Source organism: Phyllostomus hastatus, unplaced genomic scaffold, assembly GCF_019186645.2.
Source record: "Phyllostomus hastatus isolate PE091 unplaced genomic scaffold, TTU_PhHast_1.1 phas_contig_283, whole genome shotgun sequence".
Taxonomy (NCBI): Eukaryota; Metazoa; Chordata; class Mammalia; order Chiroptera; family Phyllostomidae; genus Phyllostomus; species Phyllostomus hastatus.
This window is the reverse complement of record NW_025333833.1, coordinates 4,617,957-4,637,943: the sequence shown is the minus strand read 5'-3', so window position 1 is coordinate 4,637,943 and position 19,987 is coordinate 4,617,957. Positions and strand designations below refer to the sequence as shown.

At 49.2% G+C, this 19,987-nt stretch overlaps 1 protein-coding gene across 6 annotated transcripts in view; it reads right to left on the bottom strand.

Annotated features, from left to right (window-relative positions):
* Positions 1-19,987, bottom strand: part of DNM3 (dynamin 3) — a 369,444-nt gene that overhangs the window by 80,644 nt on the left and 268,813 nt on the right. For all 6 annotated transcript variants that reach the window (XM_045838502.1, XM_045838503.1, XM_045838504.1 and 3 more), the window contains one exon: positions 1,516-1,627. In XM_045838502.1, coding sequence (XP_045694458.1) covers positions 1,516-1,627 — 112 coding nt within the window. The remainder of the gene's footprint in view (positions 1-1,515; positions 1,628-19,987) is intronic.

The window sequence follows — 19,987 nt, the reverse complement described above, 5'->3', positions numbered from 1 at the left end:
TCACTGGGGTCCAGCCTGCTGCCTGGAAAAAAACCCCGGGCTCAAAAGGCTTTTGTGGAGTGAAATGAAGACAAATTCATCCAGAATGTTTACAGTTTCTAAGACAGAATGTTTGTGAAATCAAACACACTGCCATCAAGAGACGGGGGAGAGTAGTAAGTAATGGTTCAAATTCACACATGACTTTTTAAAATGCTTTCTCGTGCGTGGCCTGCAGAGTGGCGTCCATCCACGCAAGCACTCGCGCACACCTGACGAAGGCCGGCCGGCCAATGCGACAGTCACACGTCGGTGCCTCTGTGCCAGGTGTTGGGGGTGGGGGTGGGGGTGGGTCTGGTTCCGCCCCACCGGGAGGGCACAGGGCATGTTGCGGGTTCATGGTTTGAGGCGCTAGGCAGACAAAGGGAGGCTGGGACGGGGCTCAGCGGTCTATGTGCGAGCTGAAGGAACAGCAGGAGGACAACACTCAGCACAAATCCTCAGTCCATCAGCCCGGAGTGCCGTGAAATGTAACCTTGGGGACACATTCAGGCCTGACTGTGCCCCCAGAGGACCTCCCATGGGCCCACAGTGCATCCACGTCTCAGACTTACCTTGTCCCTATCTGGGGCCTAGAAATAATCCGACTGGTGCGTGACCAGGCCCCGAAACTAGTCTAGAGCCCCCAAGCACTGCACTGGTCAAGCTGGCCCCCCACCCCCACCCCCACCCCCAAGGCTCAGGCTCAGGCTCAGGCTCAGCACTACGTCTGGGGGAGCCCGAGCAGCACAGCAGCTGGCAGGGGGCAGGCTGGGGGGCGGGCTGTGGACGCGCGGGCTTCCGCCGAGCTGAAATCCAGACCCGCCTGCGCAGGATTACGTTCTCCAAAGAACACAAACAGAAGGTCTGCTTATTAACTTGAATGAGAAAAGTGTCTTCAAGGCACTTGAAGTGTATTCATCAACGTAAGTGGGAATACCTACCTAATTTTTTTTTCTTCTTTCACACAGTGACATTAACCAGAGTTTGAAAACAGATGTAATTTTGGAACAGGTACTACAGACATAATGAGAGGAGATAGACTTTTATAAAAATAAGTACACTTTTAAGAATAGTAACTAGTGGTATGATTAATTTTATACATGTACTTACTACAAGCAGTTCGTAATATATATTGTATGTGCTATGATTACACGAAGAATGTGTAAACTGCCGGTATTAATACTGTAACAACTCTGGAGCAGCATTCAAGGGAAAATAAAAATTGAAGTTAAAACAAAGCAACCCTCTCTTAGCCTGAGCTCACATATCTTACGCTTTATGGCAGACCAGGGCATTTCCTTTAACATACACACTGATCCACTTCGTAAAGTATTTAGAAATCTCACGGAGAAAAACTATATATAAGCTGAGTATCACTTAAAACTGCTGCACATTAGGTCAAAAGAGAACCCGCTTCTCCCGCACGCAGTGTGTAGAGTTACGTTTCTTTACACACGGTCAGTAACTTCGAAGTAAGAGATTTCTCCAACTTACTGAGGATTTGTCGGGGTAGACGCCAGCTCTGAGCAGAGAGGCCTTCCAGCTGTCCACGTCCTCCTGGGAGTCGCAGGCCAGCTCCAGGAAGCGGTAGTCTTTGTACACATTCCTGGAGTTCAAAAAGACACTGCTTTAGTGCTGAGGCGAATTCAGAATGCTTTGCTATCTCTGCACACAGTGGTACACGGGACGGGCCAGATGGCTACTTCTCTCCGTCACTGGAGGGGGAAAATCACTGTCTTTAAAATACTTTTTGCAAACTCTCACACAGAGGCATTATATAATTTTTTTAAAACCCCCCCCATTAAAGAACTGAGAGTTGCCTAGAGTTGTCCGTGCTGCTGAACAGGAAGTTGAGAAAACCCCAACGCTCTCAACGCAGTGACCCGCCAGGTGCCAATGGAGGGGACATGTTCTAAGGGGACAGGGTTTGCTGTGGCCTGGTAACCAGATCAATTTTCTGAAACCATTTTACAAGACTGAGAAGCTCAGAAAACTTTAAAATGCACGGCAGGAATCTTACAAACCAAAAAGACGGTGCCGGATTTAAAACGGAAACGCCCGTCGGAGTTGCGGGAGGAGAGAGCCTTCGCCAGCACAGAGCGGAGCGAGAGGCTGACCAAGTGCACCTTCGTAACCGGGCCAAAGCTACAATTTTGTATTCCTTTTGCTAACGACAAGGTAACACAAAGGACGTAGCACATGCCCATTTGAAAAACCTGGAAACTGGGTGAAAGAGAAAATGGTGGCCTCACCCTTGTTTCACTGTTTACAGAGCGCCTCATTTCTTTATACTCTTGTTCTCTGCATTTCCCACACAGTTGAGTTTTTGTCTCCGTATTTATCAGTTTTGTGTCCTATTTCATTTACTACGGCACCACAGTCAGCTACTTACACCATTACATCTTTGTGCACATCAAATTATGACAATAATCATTATTATAAATGTATGGTAATTTCCTTAACTTCTTTCTAGTGTTAGCCAATTAAGTCATTGCCTTTTTTTTGCAATCATAAATAATGCTTAAATGAATATTTTATCCATAAGCCTTTGCCATATTTACTATTATTAGAGTAGATTCCTACAAATAGAGTTACAGGATCGAAGTTATGATCATTTCTTAAGACACTGGTTGATACACATTCCAATCACCTTTCCAGAAAAGCAAGTCCAATGTCGACAGACACCAGCAGTGCAGGATGAACCGTCTCCTCCTGCTTCTCCCTCAAGGTGTTCTCATGCGTGCCTGAGCCCCTCAGGCCACGCCCAAACCCAGACGGCTCCCCTGTCTGCGTGTCCAGTCCAGACCCATTCCAGATTCCCGCCGCCCACTGACTCCTCCGCATGGGCCTCCCAAAGGCTCCCTTGACGTGAGTGGCAGCGGCTGATGCCCGACTTGGCGTTCCCAGTTCGTGCAGCAGCAGTGTGACTCAGACATTTCGGGGAGCACCTCAGCCACCTTCCGCTCCCCCACGCCCCTCTTCCACTTCGCCACCTGACAGTGCACTCCTGGTACACTGATCTCCCTCTCATTATCATGTCCTCAGCGGTCTCCCAGGGTCACAGGTCCCCTTTGAGCCTGTTGTCCTTCCTGAATCCTCACCATGCTCTCAAGATGGGAGTGGATGTCTTTACTCCCGGTCTAAAACACTCTAACAGCTACCTGCGTTTAGGAGAAAAACTACACCCCCGATGGGGCCAGCGAGGCCCACCACCCCCTTCCTCTCCGGCTTCTTCTCACACTCTGCTCGCCCTGCTGTCGCTGCTCGGGCCGCCCTGGCCTTCCTTGACCCTCTCCAGTGGGCCACCCTCGCTCCCTCCCGAGTCTCTGAGTAGCCTGCTCCCTCTGCAGCGCTCTTTCCTCCCTGTCGCCGAGTTAACTCTTCCTCCGCCTCGGGAATCATCGCCACGTCCCCAGACGTCACCTCCCTGGCACCCCTGCGGGTCGGCTCCTCTTTCACCCACTTTTCCTCTTTCACGTTTACCTTTCCCTGCGTGGCCCTGATCACAGGTGTGATTTGGGAACTATGGGAGTTTCTTTTTCTTTCTCATTTACTGATTAAATTTGATACTGTCTGTTTTCCCAGCTAGCCTGTAAACAACATTAGGACAGAGATGGTACCACTTTTTTGGCTCATCAATCTATCCCCCAAGGGATTCTGGGAAGTTTTACTCATGTTTATTTCTTGCCATAGCTCTATGCTTGGGTTTAGTGTTGTCATTTGGCATTTTTTTTTAGAGCGCTGTTTACTGTTTCCTTTGTGTAGGGTGGGAAACTAACGGCCTTTTTGGCTTCTATATTTTTTAGAGGTTTTCAATTCTACAGGTAAAGGATCATTTTTAAGCTTTCCAAATCATTCTTGAGTTCATTTTTGTATATACGAGATTCAGGAGTAAAATAATTCTGGATTTACTGAAGACTTCAGAAGCTCTTACGTTCCTCCACTTTCACGATAACTGCTGACCTGTCTACAAGTATTGTAGACACTTGTTTCTGCAATAGAAACCTGGACTGTTCCTGAATAATTGTTTTCACATCTCTTTAAGAGTCTCTTCTTTTTTTTTTACTTTTGCATCCGATGTTGTTCCACTTAAGCAAGGACTTAGATGGAACTCAAGGTGTAACTTGAATAAGTGTTTATCCTCAGGCGCTTTTTCCACCTGGGCGTCCCCATCTGTGAATCCCGACTCGGGCTCCGGTTCTGAATCGGCCTCCGAGGGGGCGGGCCGGCTGGGTTTCTGGCTGAGGCCGCATCCCACTTCTCCCGTTGACTCAGAGAGGAAGGGCAGACGTTTCTTCTTGTTGTCTTCCTGCTTAGCCCATTTTCTTTTCTTTTTTTAATGTTTAACAGCAGCTCTTTATTTTTCTTTCTTTATTTTTTTAAAAGATTTTTATTTATTTATTTTTAGGGAGGGAAGGGAGATAGAGAGAGAAAGAGAGAGAGAGAAACATCAATGTGCGGTTGCTGGGGGTTATGGCCTGCAACCCAGGCATGTGCCCTGACTGGGAATCGAACCTGGGACACTTTGGTTCCCAGCCCACGCTCAATCCACTGAGCTACGCCAGCCAGGGCCCATTTTCTTAATCAGGGTGAAGCGTGCACTGGCCACTCGCAGACTTTCCACCTAGGCCACTCCACGAGTCTTGTAAAATGTTGACTGACATTACCACTTCCCGAGGCTTCTGAGACGCTCCATCTCTGCTGTGTGTGATTTGTGGGAATAGCGATGGATGGAGAAAGGTGGAAGAGAAACTTCTAATTTCTTACCATCTTAAAAACAAATCCCCCTCATTTAATCTTCAGAGCAATCCTGCCAACTTGGTAATGGAGCTGTTTCACAGCTGAGGACGCTAAGACCCAGAGAGATTAGGTGACTTTCCCGAGATCCCATAGCCGAGAAATGGCACAACCTGGGCCTACCACAGTCTTGGCATGTGGCCTCCTTAAAACAAAAATTTGTTGAATGAATGAATGAATGAATGAATGAGTGAGTGAATGAATTATAGAATGAACTCGGACTGCGCTTATTTTTAAAACCACCTTGTATCATTTTTTTGATCGAATCATTAACTTTCTACGGAGCACGTAACATTAAAAAGTTTTAAAAGGCAAATCACAATAAGCAGAGTGAGCAATTTCAATTAAACATGGGACCCGTTTAGAGAAAATGTATTCTCCAAGTATGGACGTTTATTTTTGGAAAATGCAGAAGATCCTATCGTCACTACAAAGCAGACAGACAGGGTAATGGATTATCTTGATGGGATCAAAAATTCATCAGTTTTTAATTATCTAATTCTTTTCCTTCCATTTAGGTTTCCACTCGAGGCGTTTCCTCTGCCCAGCGAGCCCTGTAAGATGCAAAGGTACGGGGACAGCCAAGCTGGACGGACGCCACGCAGCTCCTGGCCAGCTGGACGTCACGCGACGCAGAAAGGGTGCAGATCTGAGGAATTCAGCTCTGGCCCATTCTCCGTGACCTTTCTCCAGAGTATTTTCTTTCAGGGGCTCTTCACATGGAAAATCTTGATTTTTTCCCCCCCTCAAAGGGTAGCCAAATTCTTGAGAGGGAAAATAATTATCTGGTTGAAACATTAGAAGAAGGTCAGAGACTCCTGGTGGCTTTGGCAGCTTTGTTTTTACCCATTTTTGACGCTGCATCTCAGGCTGTGTCTAGACATCCAAGGCGAGCTGGAGGCAGGTTTGAAACACTGACCGAGCTGATTTACGGGAAGTCTCGTAAATCCTGCGCCAGCCGCTTCCAGGCTCTCACCACATGCCGGGGCTGCACAGATAACCCGCAGCAATTTGTACCGGCTGCATTCTTTTGTTTAGTCTATTTCGGCTGCAATCATGCAGATACGAGCTTCTGAACGATTCTGCTAGGAAATCAGGCTGAACTATGTGTTTCACAGTTTGAAAAAATAAAAGTCACCTCCGCGTGAAAAATGAGCCTGAGAAATTGTATCCCACGCAGAGAGGGCTTTTAAGCGCTGCACCCGGAAGAGGACACGGCCACGTGATGAGACCCTGTTTTGATTATATGTAGAACTCTCAGTCACATCTCATGAGGGCTATGACAGCTCTTCAAACATCTGAGACCAGATATTACGTGTCCCCCAGGTCTTCTAGCCCCTGAGCCAACCCTCCTGCCAATTTTTTCAGATGTTTCTAATATGAAGAGGTTTCTAGATAACGCAGCCCTCCCGTGCATTTGTTCTATTTTAAAAGGTTTTTCGAAAAATGGGATGCCAACCACCGACCACAAATCTCTAGCAGCGATATGGGTGGAATTTTTGCCTGCTTTCTAGAGAGTCAATTTTACGAATGTCAGTGAAATGTAGAACATAGTTAAGACCACGAACCCCCGTTGAAGTCCAGGTTGGGCCATGTATTATCCGATACGACATCGGGTGAGGTGACCTCTCTGAACTTCAGTGCCTTCACCTATAAAGCAGGGATCATAACAGTATCCACCTCAGGCCTACTGTCATAATAAAGGTTATTAGGTATGAAGAGCATTGCTTCACAGGATGCCCAGCAACCACAGATATTGGGCGAATATCCAATAAAATGTACAAACTACCAAAATTATTATTACGCATTATTCCCGCTGCCTTTAGGCTCTCCACGTTTCACATCGTAAAACCAGACCCTCCTGCACACGCCACTCACTGCCAGCGGCACGACACACTTTCACCGGGCTTGACTCCATCGACAGCCAACCTTTGCTATTTCCTTTTCTTGATGCAGCCAGGAGCCAAAAAAAAAGTTTTAAATAAAAATTTTATTTTATTTTATTTATTTGTTTTTAGGGAGGGAAGGGAGGGAGAAAGAAAGAGAGAGAGAAACATCAATGTGTGGTCGCTGGGGGTCATGGCCTGCAACCCAGGCATGTACCCTGATTGGGAATTGAACCTGCGACACTTTGGTTTGCAGCCCGCGCTCAATCCACTGAGCTACATAAATAAAAAATTTTAATGTTTAGAAGAAATGTTTTAAACTGTAAGAGGGGATGTTTTAACTGTAAGTTAAGAAATAAAATAAGGTGTAACAGTATTACGAAACACATTCGCTGTAAGCGCAGCGGCAGGGTGGGCTGCGTCCCCACTGGCCCTCACTCTCTGGGGCTGCCAGTGGCCACGGAGCCAGGTCCCGTGGGTGTTCTGCAGAGGAGGAGCTCAGAGGGAGGTGCGGTTGTCACTGTGGGGTCACACTGATGGCGAAAAGGATCCTCAAGAAGGCAGGTGGTGGAAATGCCTACGATCTGGACTGTTGACTATCGAAATGTTCTTGTTCCTAGGCAAACGCTCAAACAGTCCGATGTCACATCAGCTAAGAAGGTAACCTCAATGACAAACAGGCACGCTCGGAGCCACCCCTTCAGGGGAACTGGATCTCCCGGCTGGTTGCGTGCGGGGGCTGGGGCTGCCGGCCCCTTCTCTGCACGTTTCATGGCCTCCTCCCACCCCATAAGAGGGGGAGAGCTGGCCGATCGGACTGGTGTTTCCGAAAAAGACACTGAGCGCGCTTGTTCCCACAGGACCCACGCCTCCCCCACCGCCCCCCGCCCCCACTCCGGGATGCTCTGGTGAGCCGCCTGCGCTGGAGGCCTGCGGGCGCTCGGCTGGGGCTGGGGCTGGGGCTGGCGGGGAGGGCGTGCTGAACTGGGAGTGAGACCCTTGGCCATGGATCTCGACCCACTTGTTTTCCGCTTTATCTGCGTGTCTTCTGTGCTTCTAAAACCAGCAGCCACAAATGCGAACCTCAGAGGGGAAGGGAAGGGTGTGATTTATTGACCCCCTAAAACTCCAAACAGTGAGGGGTGGCTTTGAAGAGAGGGTAATGGTTTGGGTTTCAGATGGGTTAGACAGGAAGTGACAGGGGCCTTCTGGGTGGAAATGCCCGGTAGGCGGTTGGCAACGGGGGCCTGGTGTCTCAGGACCATAAATAATAACAATGCTACATGTGGCGGCGAGGCTGGGTGCCACATGAATTTGTTTATTTTATTCTAATACAGCTCCTTAGCTTCGTTAAGGATTTTCCCATAGGAGGACAAGCCAAACTGCCAGAGGTCATGCGCCTACTTGGGCATAACCACCAGCAGGCAAGTTAGCCAATATTACAATATCCCTGGAAAAAAGTTGTTGTTGCAATCTGAGCTTCACGTTGCCCAAAGCTATGAAAGACTTTAGAAGGGGATTTGAAAAAAAAAAAAAAGACAACTGGGGAGGAACACACAGACAGAGCCACAGTTACTCTCCGTCCGTCTCGTGTACTGGGGCAGAGGAGGTTCCGGGAGGGCCTGCTTCGGCTCAGCGTCTCTGAAACCTCGGGAACAAAGGCCCCGTGGCCACGGCCGCCCCTTCTCACCTGCTGGGAAACGTGCAGGTGGCGCGCGCCCGCCCGGCCTCTCCCCCTCCCGCACATAGTTTCTGAGACTCACCTGAGGCGGGATCCTCCTTTGGCGTTAATGACCGACTGATAACAATTCATCGTCTAAGTTCTCTAAAAGCTCATTTTGAAGGTTCTAAAGAGCTGGACTTACGAGGGGCGATCCCCACAGGAGAAGCAATGCCTCGTCCCAGAAGGCACAGTTCTGACCACGCCGGAAACAGTGGGGACAAGATACGGAGCGATGGGTGTCCGTGAGCCCCAGACGCCGAGGGGGCGTTTGCTCGGTGAGGCCTCTCCGGGCCGGGGGCCGGGTGAGGACGTCTGAGTGCGTTTGTCGGCACTGAGGTGCTCTTCAAGGAAACAGGAGTATTTCAGACGGGCGGACGGGGCTGGCGTGGTGTGGTAGCAGTGGTTGTCCACAATGGCTCCCCACCAAACGAGCCTTTCGGATTATTTTTAAATTATTACCTGTCGTTATTATTATTATTATTATTTTAATCATGTCAAGTTGTACCAACGACAGTTCCTTGAACTTGGTTTGAAAGTCCTGTATGAGTCTCGATCCCTTGGGGAAACAGGTCTTCTTCACGCCTCAGCTCCTTGAGAGGCGACAGAAAGATGTCCTGGGTCCATCAGGACGCGGGGCTGCCCACAGGGGGCGCTGACGCGCTGGCCGGCCCAGGAAACCAGCGCCCCTCCACCTCGGCTGTGCTCGGTGGGACCAGGGTTGGGGCGGGCGGCGTACAACCAGATGCACACACGTGTTAAAAGCCCCCAACCCATCAATCTCTTTGCTACAAAAAGAAGAAACCCTGGTCTGCAGGGACCCTGGCTCTTCGGTGACCTGTCTGAGGGAGCCTTGCTAGGTACTTCCCCCATTTTCACCACAAATGGCTTTAACTGAATCATCGAAGACAGTAAATCGGATTTTACAAACATCAATCACTTCAATGACAACCGCGTCCTGTGTGAGAGAGCGATGTTCATGCAGAAGTCGGTGATGGCGGTGGTGGTGGCTGTCCTGCGGCCAGGGGTGTGGGGACGCATCCCGCTCTTGACCCCCCGGCCCACTTCTACTGGTCCTTCCCGCCTTGGCGCCGACACTCCTCCCCGGAGCCCTCCCCGGGTAACGTTCGCGGCACGAGTCATTCTCTCCTGGGTGCTCCCTTCACGTCTTTCTTAGGCATCCTTCGAGCTGAACTGCACCCGCCTTTTACTTATGGGGTTTCCTACTCCGAGAGGTGGGAGAAGTGCAAGCCACGCCAGAGCCGGGTTACATAAAAGCACGGGTTGGAGATCCATAATGGAGCAATAAAAACGGAGGCGACGTTGATAGACTCTTCAAACTCAAAGTTTCTGTTAAGGAGAACGACCAGGCCAGGGGTCTTCGCAGAAGACAACAGAAGGATGGACGGACTGTGAGCCTGGTTACACGACACGTCACTCTGTGTGATGATGGTCCTTAGAGTACTCAGGCTCTGGCTGACAGTTTAAGAGACACTTGCTGAGGAGCTATGTGACAGGTATTGGGCTAAGCTCCGAGGGACACACGGTGATGGAGACGAACAAGGTCCCCGTTCCCATGAAGCGTACGTATGTCCCGGCCCGACGCACGAAGATCGACGGTAAACAGAACGCCGGGACACCGACAGCCACGCACTTAGTCATCACAGTCGGGGTGCCAGGTATACCCCAATACCCCTCGGGGATCTCCCTCCTCCCCCTAAAACCGACAAAACAAAAACAGACATCTGCTTCATTCCCCTCGGTTTCATCATCTTAACAATTACTCCAAGGACTGAAAATAATTCATAACCCAGATAAAGGGGAGCTTTACAAAGCTTTTAGTGGTTTTTGAAAACTGCTGTTTAAAATGCACACTACAAAGGCGTCTCTGACCAGACAGCTGTTTCCAAGGGCGACGATTCTGTGTTTTAAGACGAAGCTGAAAATTGAGATGTCTTTGCCTTCCGGGACAACTCAGCAGCTGGGGAGGTTATTTCTCTTCTCTGCCTTTCGCATTTTACTGGATTTAATTTTAAGGGTAAAAAAAAAGATAGAAAGGAGAAAATTGCATGGCACACAGAACAAAACCTGTTGCATAAGAAGCAACCGCACGTTTTTAAACGCAGGGAAACCCAAAGGCAACCGTAACACTCTGTTTAACTGGAGGAGGAGACAACGCAGCCCCTTCCCGGTGACAGTGACTGCCTTCCTTGCACGACGCAGAGAAGGACCCCCACCTCTCGATAATATCCAGGTGAACCTGGTTTTCTGCAGGAACAGAAAGAGACGAGCAGAGCGGTGTCAGGAAGTGGCTATGGAGAACTGCTCACAAAGAGTCGAAGGCTCTGCTGCCCGCACTCTTCACTGGCCGAGTCCTGCCAACCACCGTGGCCAGTTCTGGGGCCCGACCAAAGCGACGGGGCCCGTGCTCAGGGAGCAGGAGGGAGCCTCCCAGGTGACCAAGGAGGAGACGGACGAAGTGGAAAGGCTGGGGAAGATGCTCTCAGGATGACGCTAGCAGGCAACCCACTGCTGGCAGCGACCGGAAGCTCCTGGAGTTTCAGGCCGTTGCCGCAAAGGGGAAAACGGAGAGGAAACTCTCCACGTTGCAGAGAGATATTGGAAAGAACTTTCTGGTAACGCAAATGAACCTCTGATAATCAGGTCTCCCTTGGTGGCTAGCAAGGCCCTCAGGTGGAGGGTGCCAGGGAAGGAAGGAGCCCTGGGGTGAAGCTTGCGTATTTCGAGTCAATAAGCTTTGACGATGACTACCAGTGCACTGAAAAGGACTTAAAACGCCCCCCGTCATTTCCCACTCCAACACAGTCATTGTTCTGCAGCCCTCTCATAAACCACCCGCGCCGACCACAGGTGAGTGAGCACCACCGAGAGACGTTCTCAGCGCGCACCCATTCCCACGCTGACTGCCAGGAGGGGAATGACCCCCGTCTGTCCGGCAGGGCTGTGTTTGCAAGACCAGACTGCTCGTGACAACAAGCAAAGCGGGCTCCGCAGCCAGACCCTGGCCTACCTACCGCCCCAGGTTCAGCACAGGGAGACCGATGTCACAGGCCGGGAGGAGTCACAGCGATCTCAGACGCCACCTGAGAAGGACAGTGTGATATCCAAACCAAATTGGTGGCTGTGGGCTGCTGGGGTTCTGCGCTAGTCAGCACGGGGTGGGGTTGGGGTTGAGTGGGGGAGTCCGGCCCAGCTCCGCAGGCAGCGGTGTGGGGTGCCCTGCTACACAGCGTGCGTCCGTACACTCGCCCAGGGAGCCGCACGGTGACACGCGCCCTGACGGCTGAGTGCCGGCAGGACAAAGCAGAGGCATTTACGGGAAAGAGGGCTAATGAGTCACAGAGACTTGCCTCCCCCTCCACAGCAGGTGGAAGTGTGAGCCCGGGCGTGGGGAGTCCCTGAAGGCAAGCGTGTGTGTTACGTATTGGGAAACACAGTGATAGCACACGCACCCCGTCCCCCTGGCCTGCCCCCGACCCTGAGCCCCCAAAGGGGCTCTCGATCAGGAAAGGAGATAAAAGTTAGGGAACACTGACCCCGGCAAGACAGAGAGCCATTATCCACCCAGGGCAAAGGGCATGCAGGGCACAGGTTGAATTCTACAGCACTCTGAACGGAGTTAAATACATTTTTTAAAAAAGGTGTAACTCTGGGACAAAGGTAGGATCCACCACAAGAGTGTCCCTTCTGTGAGAGGAACCAGCAAACGTCAGGAGGCGGAGGCCTTCCCTGCAGGCGGTCTCTGAGCGAGGGGATGCTTCCCTCCAGGGGCCAGCAGATTGCAAACTCATCATTGTCATCGCCTGGGCTGCAGGAGTCCCTGCCTAACGTCTCAGGGACAGAACTTGCGTGCAGCCTCTATTTCTGTCCCAGGGTCTCTCCTCTTCACAGTCACATAATCTGATGACACGAACACTTTTAAAACCTCTCTCTTTCTTCTTCCAGAATGAAGTATCCCAATCCTTTGGCTAGGCTCACAAAACAATTCTCTTACCTCATCAATTATTTTCATTTTCACTTGCGGGATCCTTTTATACGTTTCCTTGCCATTGACGGAGAAGTTTTAATGAGTAAAACTTCTGAGTAACGTTCGAGGTGATAAAACATCATCGTTTCGTGTAAAAGCAAGACGGTTTCTGGGTGGTGTCTGCCGGAGCACACCGACCCCCTGCAGAGACTCCTGGGTCCTTTCCCCTCGCCGCATGCAAACCGGACTGCGAGCATCTCAGAGTTCTGGGATCGCTTTCCTCTGAAGACACAACACCTCGTGCTTTCCCACAGTGCAATTAGTCAGCCATTTCCTGCTTGCTGCGGAAGCCCCGAGAAATCTTCCAAGGATTGTGCAACCTTCTGGAGATCTTCTTTTGACCGCCCAGGGGAGACTGGCCTGCGAGGGCTGAGTTTCTGAAGTGCATCTCTGATCATTTGTGCAGATGTCATGACTGGTTTACACATTTGGGAATCGAGGAAATTAGGATCCGGGAACTCTCATTTATCATCCTATACCATTGACAGAAATATCCATCTCTTCCCCGTCTACTGTGCGAACCCCAAGTGCAGAGAACAAGGACCATTTGTGTTTGCACCAGCTCTCCCTGCCAGAGAGCCTTGCACCCAATAGGTGCTCGGAAAAGTACTTATCCGTTAGATGACTTCTACCCTCAGCTTACTTCCTCAAGGAGTAGCCCAGCCACATTAAAAAAAACAAAAAAACAAAAAAACAAAACCCTCAGTTCCACAATGATTCAGACTTGCTAATAATCCTTACAGTAAAACTGTGCTGATGGCTATTTGAAAACGTAAACATGTGGTCATTCCTTTTTGCACACATATTGAACCACCCAGAGAGCTCGGGGAATACTGAGGCAAGCTTTCCTCTCAAAGACACGATCTCGCCTTTCGTCTGACTTTTAGTTCTCACACCCTTTATTACAAGCCACATTACCTGACCTAATGTGAGAGTGAAACCCCTCATTTCTGCTTCTGGGAATACTCTGCTTCTCCAATTCGTAAGAAGAATCATCGCAGAGGCACGCTGATGGTATCAAAAATAAACAGTGGCGTCCCATTTGAGAGTGGAAAATTAACACGAACTTTCATTCATCAGGGGCAGGTGAGAAATGGGCCGTCAAACTAGGCATTTTGGTGAAATTAGAATATAGAATGCATAATGTATGTGTCATTTCTGTACTGCAAGATTTGAAAGAATTATAATACAATTTTCATATAAACCTTGGCAAACATAAACTCTAGTGTCGAACGATACACTTCAGACTTCATCCAATTTAGAGAATACTAGCAAAAATAAGTAATCATAAAGAATTATAGAAAACAGTTGTGCATAAAACAGGTTTTCTGTGGTTGTGTTGGGAGGTGCCATGGGGGCCACCGGAGCCCAGGTCCCTCACGAGGCAGGACTCTCCTCCACGACATCGTCACAGGCAGGACCGGCCATCCCAGCCCGGTGCCGGGTACCGTGCGGCGTGGCTCTGAAGAGTGCCCCTCTTCCTCTCAAAGTGACGACGAGTTCCGATCGCCTTGCCGACCAGCAGCCACCCAGCTTCTGTTCCAAGTGCTCCGCTGCTGGGCGAGGCTCGCACGTTGTGATAAACATACAGAATATAATAACGTGATTCATAAAAATGTTAAAATCCCTTTCTGACGATGAGCTGGTACGTGTAGTCCTTGGACCCTAAAAAACCATGACAACCCATTTGGTTATAGTTGCCTCATGTCGATACCAATGAACCCCCAAAACCTTCATTTAGTTTTACAGATGACTATCAACGAACACAAGTATTCGGGCTCATTGTTTTAAAAAGGACATGGCTTTGCTGGTGCCAAACGTGTTCACATTTGCACTGACGGTGAAAAGCAGGGGTGGTCGCCCTCGCACGGGGCAGGACACGGCCCCGAATCGGAGCTGCCAGCCGATGTCCCCTTCAGCGGCACAAACCCACCGTTCGAGAGGAAAGCCAGTTTCCCCGTAGGGCATCCAGAGGAAGCAGTGAAAACGTTAATCTTATGAAATCTAGACCCTGGGCACACACCCTTCTAACAGTCCGAGCCACCCAGCGGGAGGGAGTGGGCCCACCGCGCCCCGAGGGCAGTTCCCCGGGCGCAGGCGCCGGTAGGATGGAACTGGAAGCGGACGCCGGCGCACCTGCGTCGTTCACGTGCTGCCACCTGTCCAGGGAGGTTGGACTGACCCTCGGTCCCTGTTATGAAAACCGGAATTTTGGGCAGGAATGTCCCAAACATGAACGAAGTGAGCCTGTCACCTAGAGGGAGCCCACTGACAGGCAGTATTTGTGGCCGGTGGTGAAATTCAACCTTAGAATTTTGGAAGCCTTGAGCCTCCCACGTTGGGCTTGACAGCTCCCCCCTTTCTGATGGGGACAGGGGTGGCGTTCGCAGATGTGATTTTTTAAAGACTGTGTAATGAAATGTGTAAATATTGAGAAGATCTGTATAAATCAGCGAACCAGTATGTTCCAAGTGACAGAAGTCTGAGGTTACAAAATCACACGCCAGTAGGAGACCCACTCACAGAACACGACGGACCAGTGGGCGAATGCGGAGAGCTAGGAAAAGCTCATCGGTGCAGTTTCAGATTCCATGGCGCAACCAACATTTTGGACACCATCTCTTGTCGAGTTTTGGTAAGGTATCAAAGAAGAAAATCCGCAATTGTCCAAAAAAGCTATTAAAATAGTCTTCCCTTCCTAACTACATATCTTAGGGAGGCCAGATTTTTTTCATTCACTTCAACCAAAACAACACATTGCAACAGATTGAAAGCAGAAGCAGATATGAGAAACCAGCTGTCTTCCATTAAGCCACACATTAAAGAGATTTGCTAAATTGTAAAAAAAAAAATAATAATGCCACTCTTCTCTCTGATATTTTTCCATAAAAACATACTATTTATGTGAACATAAAAATGGATTTATTACTATCCGTTTAAAAATGATTTGATAAATAAATATTTTTAAATTCCTTATTTTTAATTTCCAACAATGGATATAATTGGTGGTATGCTAACAAATGTTTAACGACTAGCTTTCCAGAAAAAAAAAAGCTGTGGTTTGTAGCATTTGCCAATTTCCATGGTATAAATACTCTCACTATAGCCAGCTTTAGGCAACAACATGAACTCAACTGGCTCTCGGGATTCCTGATATAATCCGCACATTCCATATAAACAAAGGCCCTTTGAAGTCTTCAAGAAGTTTTAAGAGTGGAAAGGGGTCCTCAGACCAGAAAGTTTGAGAGCCATTAGTACAAATCCTATACGGCCCCATTTATTTTGAAATTTGCAATGTAGTCATCAAAACACAGAAATACGTTAACTACTTCAGTGCACTGGTCCGGCAACCCAGTCGCAAGCATTGATCGGTTTTCTAAAGCAAAATCACTCCAGAGCAGGCAAACGGGTTCCGGCCGAGACCTGGACGTGCGGCACGCAGCGCGCGCTCCGCGGCCGGGAAGGGACCCATCCGCGTGGGGGGAGGTGAGAATTCACCCGCGCGCCGCGCCGCGCGCGGTGCGGGGGCGGCCCCAGCGGCGCTCTGCAACTGCATTTACTGAAACCGTGTCTTTGCGTGCACAGTCTTTCCCTCACATTCTAAGAAATAAACATAGGCAGTCTCCAAGTTAGAGAAAGGAACGAGAAAAGGGGGGAAAAGCTCGTTCCAGCCGGGCTCTGCAAATATTTTCTTTATGAAAGCACGCATCTGCTCGGAGTTAGCCGCAGTGTGACTAACGTCTTCTGCGAGCGCTGGTGCCACGTCCCTCCCTTTGCCGAGGCTCTGTGTTAATTAAAATTAATTACACCTGCCAGTAAACAGATTTACTTTTGGCTTCCCTCTGAATGTGGCACACTGAAGCAGAATAATATAATTTACACTCAAGGTATATCATTAAACCCTCCACAACATTTTCCTCTCAGCAGGTATAGTCACTAAGGACATTTTTTAATGGATAAGTTGGCCTCGCAGTAAATCAACTGAGGAAAAATAAAAACTACATTACACGTGCAATGTTCGGTCACAAAAGAATTTCTGATCTGCACATTGATATTGTAAAAAGCCAGGCTTATAATGAATATTCTTGAGGGCACGATTTGGGGGAGCTCAGTGACTTTGGACAGCTTTGGTATCCACGTGTTACTTTGATGCAAAGGCTCCTGTTTTTTCCAACTCAAGAACTTCTGGGCAAGGTGTTTAATAAACCAGAATAGTACATAGTAACGCTGGTAACAAGGCCGGCCACTGTGTCCGCCGAGAGTGCCTGGGTGCCTTGCACTCACACAGCAACAGACTTGAGTAATAACCCTCTTTGGACTTTTTCTGTTTCTTTCCCAATCGGATGTAAGTTTTTTCCTTCAACTTGCAGATTGCTTTACCATATTCTGCAGGTCATTCCTACCAATCTGCTGATCCCAGGAGTCCGCAAACACATGCCCTGGACTTTTCTTTATTTTTGTTCTTTGGGAGGCTTCTAAGACTGTCAAAGAGACTTTAAGTGTTTGGAAATTTTCTTCAGGCTCGACCCGCTAGGGGAATGTTCGCCTCCCTGCTTGCTCATTTCGCCAGAGCCCTCCCCGCAGGTGGCTAGCTGGCACACCTGGTCACCTCCCTGCTGGCCTTGGCTTGGAGGGGGGAGGCGCAGTGTCCCGAAACGCTCAGCCCGCTGTACGACGCCTGGTGCACAGCTCACTGATTCCAACCTTGCCGTGAGTAACCAGAATGTCAACTCGGTCTTTAAAAGGAAGGCCTGAGACAAGCCAGTTAATGTCTTGAATCTCGTGTTTCAGAATGACTGATTCGTTTTCAAAAAGAAAAGCTCATTTTCTAAACAAAAACTTGCCTCCCAATCTTCTTTATAAACCGTTGCACGCTTAAAGATGCCCGGCCACTTGGAGCAGTCTCTCTTCGTGATCCGTCGGCGCTTCTCCTGAAGCTGAACTGCCACGGCAGCTCATTTCATCTCAGAACCGAGCACCTAGTTTTTCTGGAGCACACTTGCAACTAGCGATTGCTCCCCAATTGTCGATGAACACAGCTGGGGCCCCTTTATGGTCCCCAAACAGGGGCACACTTCTGCTCTAAGCCGCAGTGCTCGTCTGAAGGGGGGCTGGGAGGGGAGGGGAGGGGAGGGGAGGGGAGTGCCCATCGGCAAACAGTTGCTCTGGGAAGTAGGTGGGGGGCAGGCAAGGCATCTGTCCTGAAACCCTAGAAGAAAAGTAAACTTGCTGCGAAGGACATGATTTCGTTTTGTCCCTGAACTTCACGCAGCCCGGGCTCACTCACGGAGACAGCCCCTGGACAGAAAGGTCCTGAACACAAGTGCCCCAAACACGGACCCAAGTCCCTGCTGGCGCTACGTGTGGCTTGAGAGCTGCGCCCCGTTTAAGTCCCTGGGAGAGGGAGGGGTCTCAGTGGCTGAGTCTGCCCTACCCCAACTCTCTGAAATGCGCCAAGGCTCCCAGAAAGCACAGCGCCTAATTCCCCCCGAAAAATGGATATGGGCGCAACACAGGTGTTTGAAGCATGAAGAATTTCTCCAAAGCCCCTTAATGACATTTGGAAAAGCTGGGAAGCACCAACTTGCCATTTTTTTTCCTGCCTCAGAAAAGCTGAAACAGTCATCCAAGTAGGGCATCGTACTCCTGTTTCATTTCAGAGTTTAATTTGAAAACCAATAAGAGAAGAATTTAAATTGATTGCTTCAAGCCACGGACATTTCATACCCGAGCAATTATGTTGGCTTTCATGAGAATTTATCTTAGCTGTGAAATCGATGGTCACAGACTGAGTTCATAAAAATATTACCAAATCGTGTTTGATTCCTGTCTTGGTGAGGTGGGTGAGTCAAGAAGAAAAAAATCAAATGGGCAGATGACGCGGGTTCTCCACGCCGTCTCGCTCCAGCCCCTCCTCTCTGGTGTGGCCGCGATTTCCTAATGCTGCTCGTTCACGGCCACGGAGACACTCGGAGAGGGAGGAGACGTGGGAGCCAGAACTGGGAAGTTATCGTCATACTCAGTGAGACAGAACAAAAGCAGAGAGTGGGCGCAAAAAAAAAAAAAAGAGTTCTTGGATTCAAAGATTTGCCTTTAACAGCTTTCCAGATATAAAGTGTCCTTTAATTGACTCGCTGAGCGTGGATTCCAACCCAAAGGCCTGCACAAGGAGAAGCACAGGGCACGCCCTTCTGGATTCAGAGGGAAATCAACGTCGCTGTCACTCCGGGAGCGCGGCGCCGGCGCCTCTGTGCCCACCCTCAAACCCCCATCTGACCACGCGGACTTCACCGTGGGGGCAAGGAGAGCCAAAACCCTACCAACAGAAAACTGGAAGGCCTGGCCCTCCACCTCCCTAGCTTTCAAAAGTTCTGTATTTCACAGCGAACCTGGAGTTTGTTAACACTTTGGTAGAGCTCAAGAGGTAAAGGTTTGGAATGCCGAGTATGGATATGCAAAATATGTTTGAAGAACAGAAAGAAAATTGGGAGAACCAGGTTGAAACAATTTATAAGGAAACATCTGCTCTGTTTTTTTTTTTCTTCTTAAAGGACGATGTCATGGAATTCTGCTAAATTCATTTCTAGAGTTTGTATGTCACTGAAAATTCTCAGTTTCTTACTTTTTCAGTGAAAGATTTCTTTTCGCGCTAAAATTATTTCCTCTGTGTGCTTCCGTCAAATGTTTCCGTTTTCTGCCCACTGGCATCTGAGGCTCGGGGGTTGTAGGGCTCTGCTACAAAATGCTTCTCACGGGCACCGATGTCACTTATCTCTTCGCCATATAAGGGAGGGTGCATGTTTACTATCTACTCGTTCATTCACTCTTTCATGTCATCGAGCCCCTGCCCCGCCCGCCACTCACGCCCAGTCGCCAGGCACTGTATTAGGTCTGGAGGGGGTGGGGGGAGTAATCAAAGACAGACATAGCCTCTTCCTCATGGAAAGTCGTCTAGCAGTGGAGACACATATTGATGACATGATTACACTTATAGTAATTAATTTATGTATCATTGTGTTGAAACTAGAAAGAAGTACAAGTGTTACAATGTTGACCTGACACATGCTGTTACTGAGATGCCTTGTGTAAGTGTTTCTCAGAGCAAATCCCAGACACCTGACTAATCCTAGATGATTTATGAGCTCTTGGGGGCAATGTGTCAGACCTGAGTTGGCCTCCTAGCTAGCAGAATTTTTTTTATATACACCGAGAATAAAGAATGGGGAAAACCAAACCCTTGTATCATCCCCAAAGTTACGCAAAGTGTACAATGGACCGGACAAGTCCATTGAGAGTGCCAGGGTTTTCACTCTCAAGCCGCCTTGTTCCCTCCACGGGCCCTCGGGGTTTACAAACTCTTGCTGCGCGGAGAGAGGACCCATGCACACTCCATGAGAAAACACAGGAGTTCCCACAGCTCATTACTCAGCTTGGACTGGAAGACTGGTTACTAACTCTCTCTCTCTCTGACAAAGAGAAATCTTCCTGAATCAGGGTACCCTGACGATAAACAAT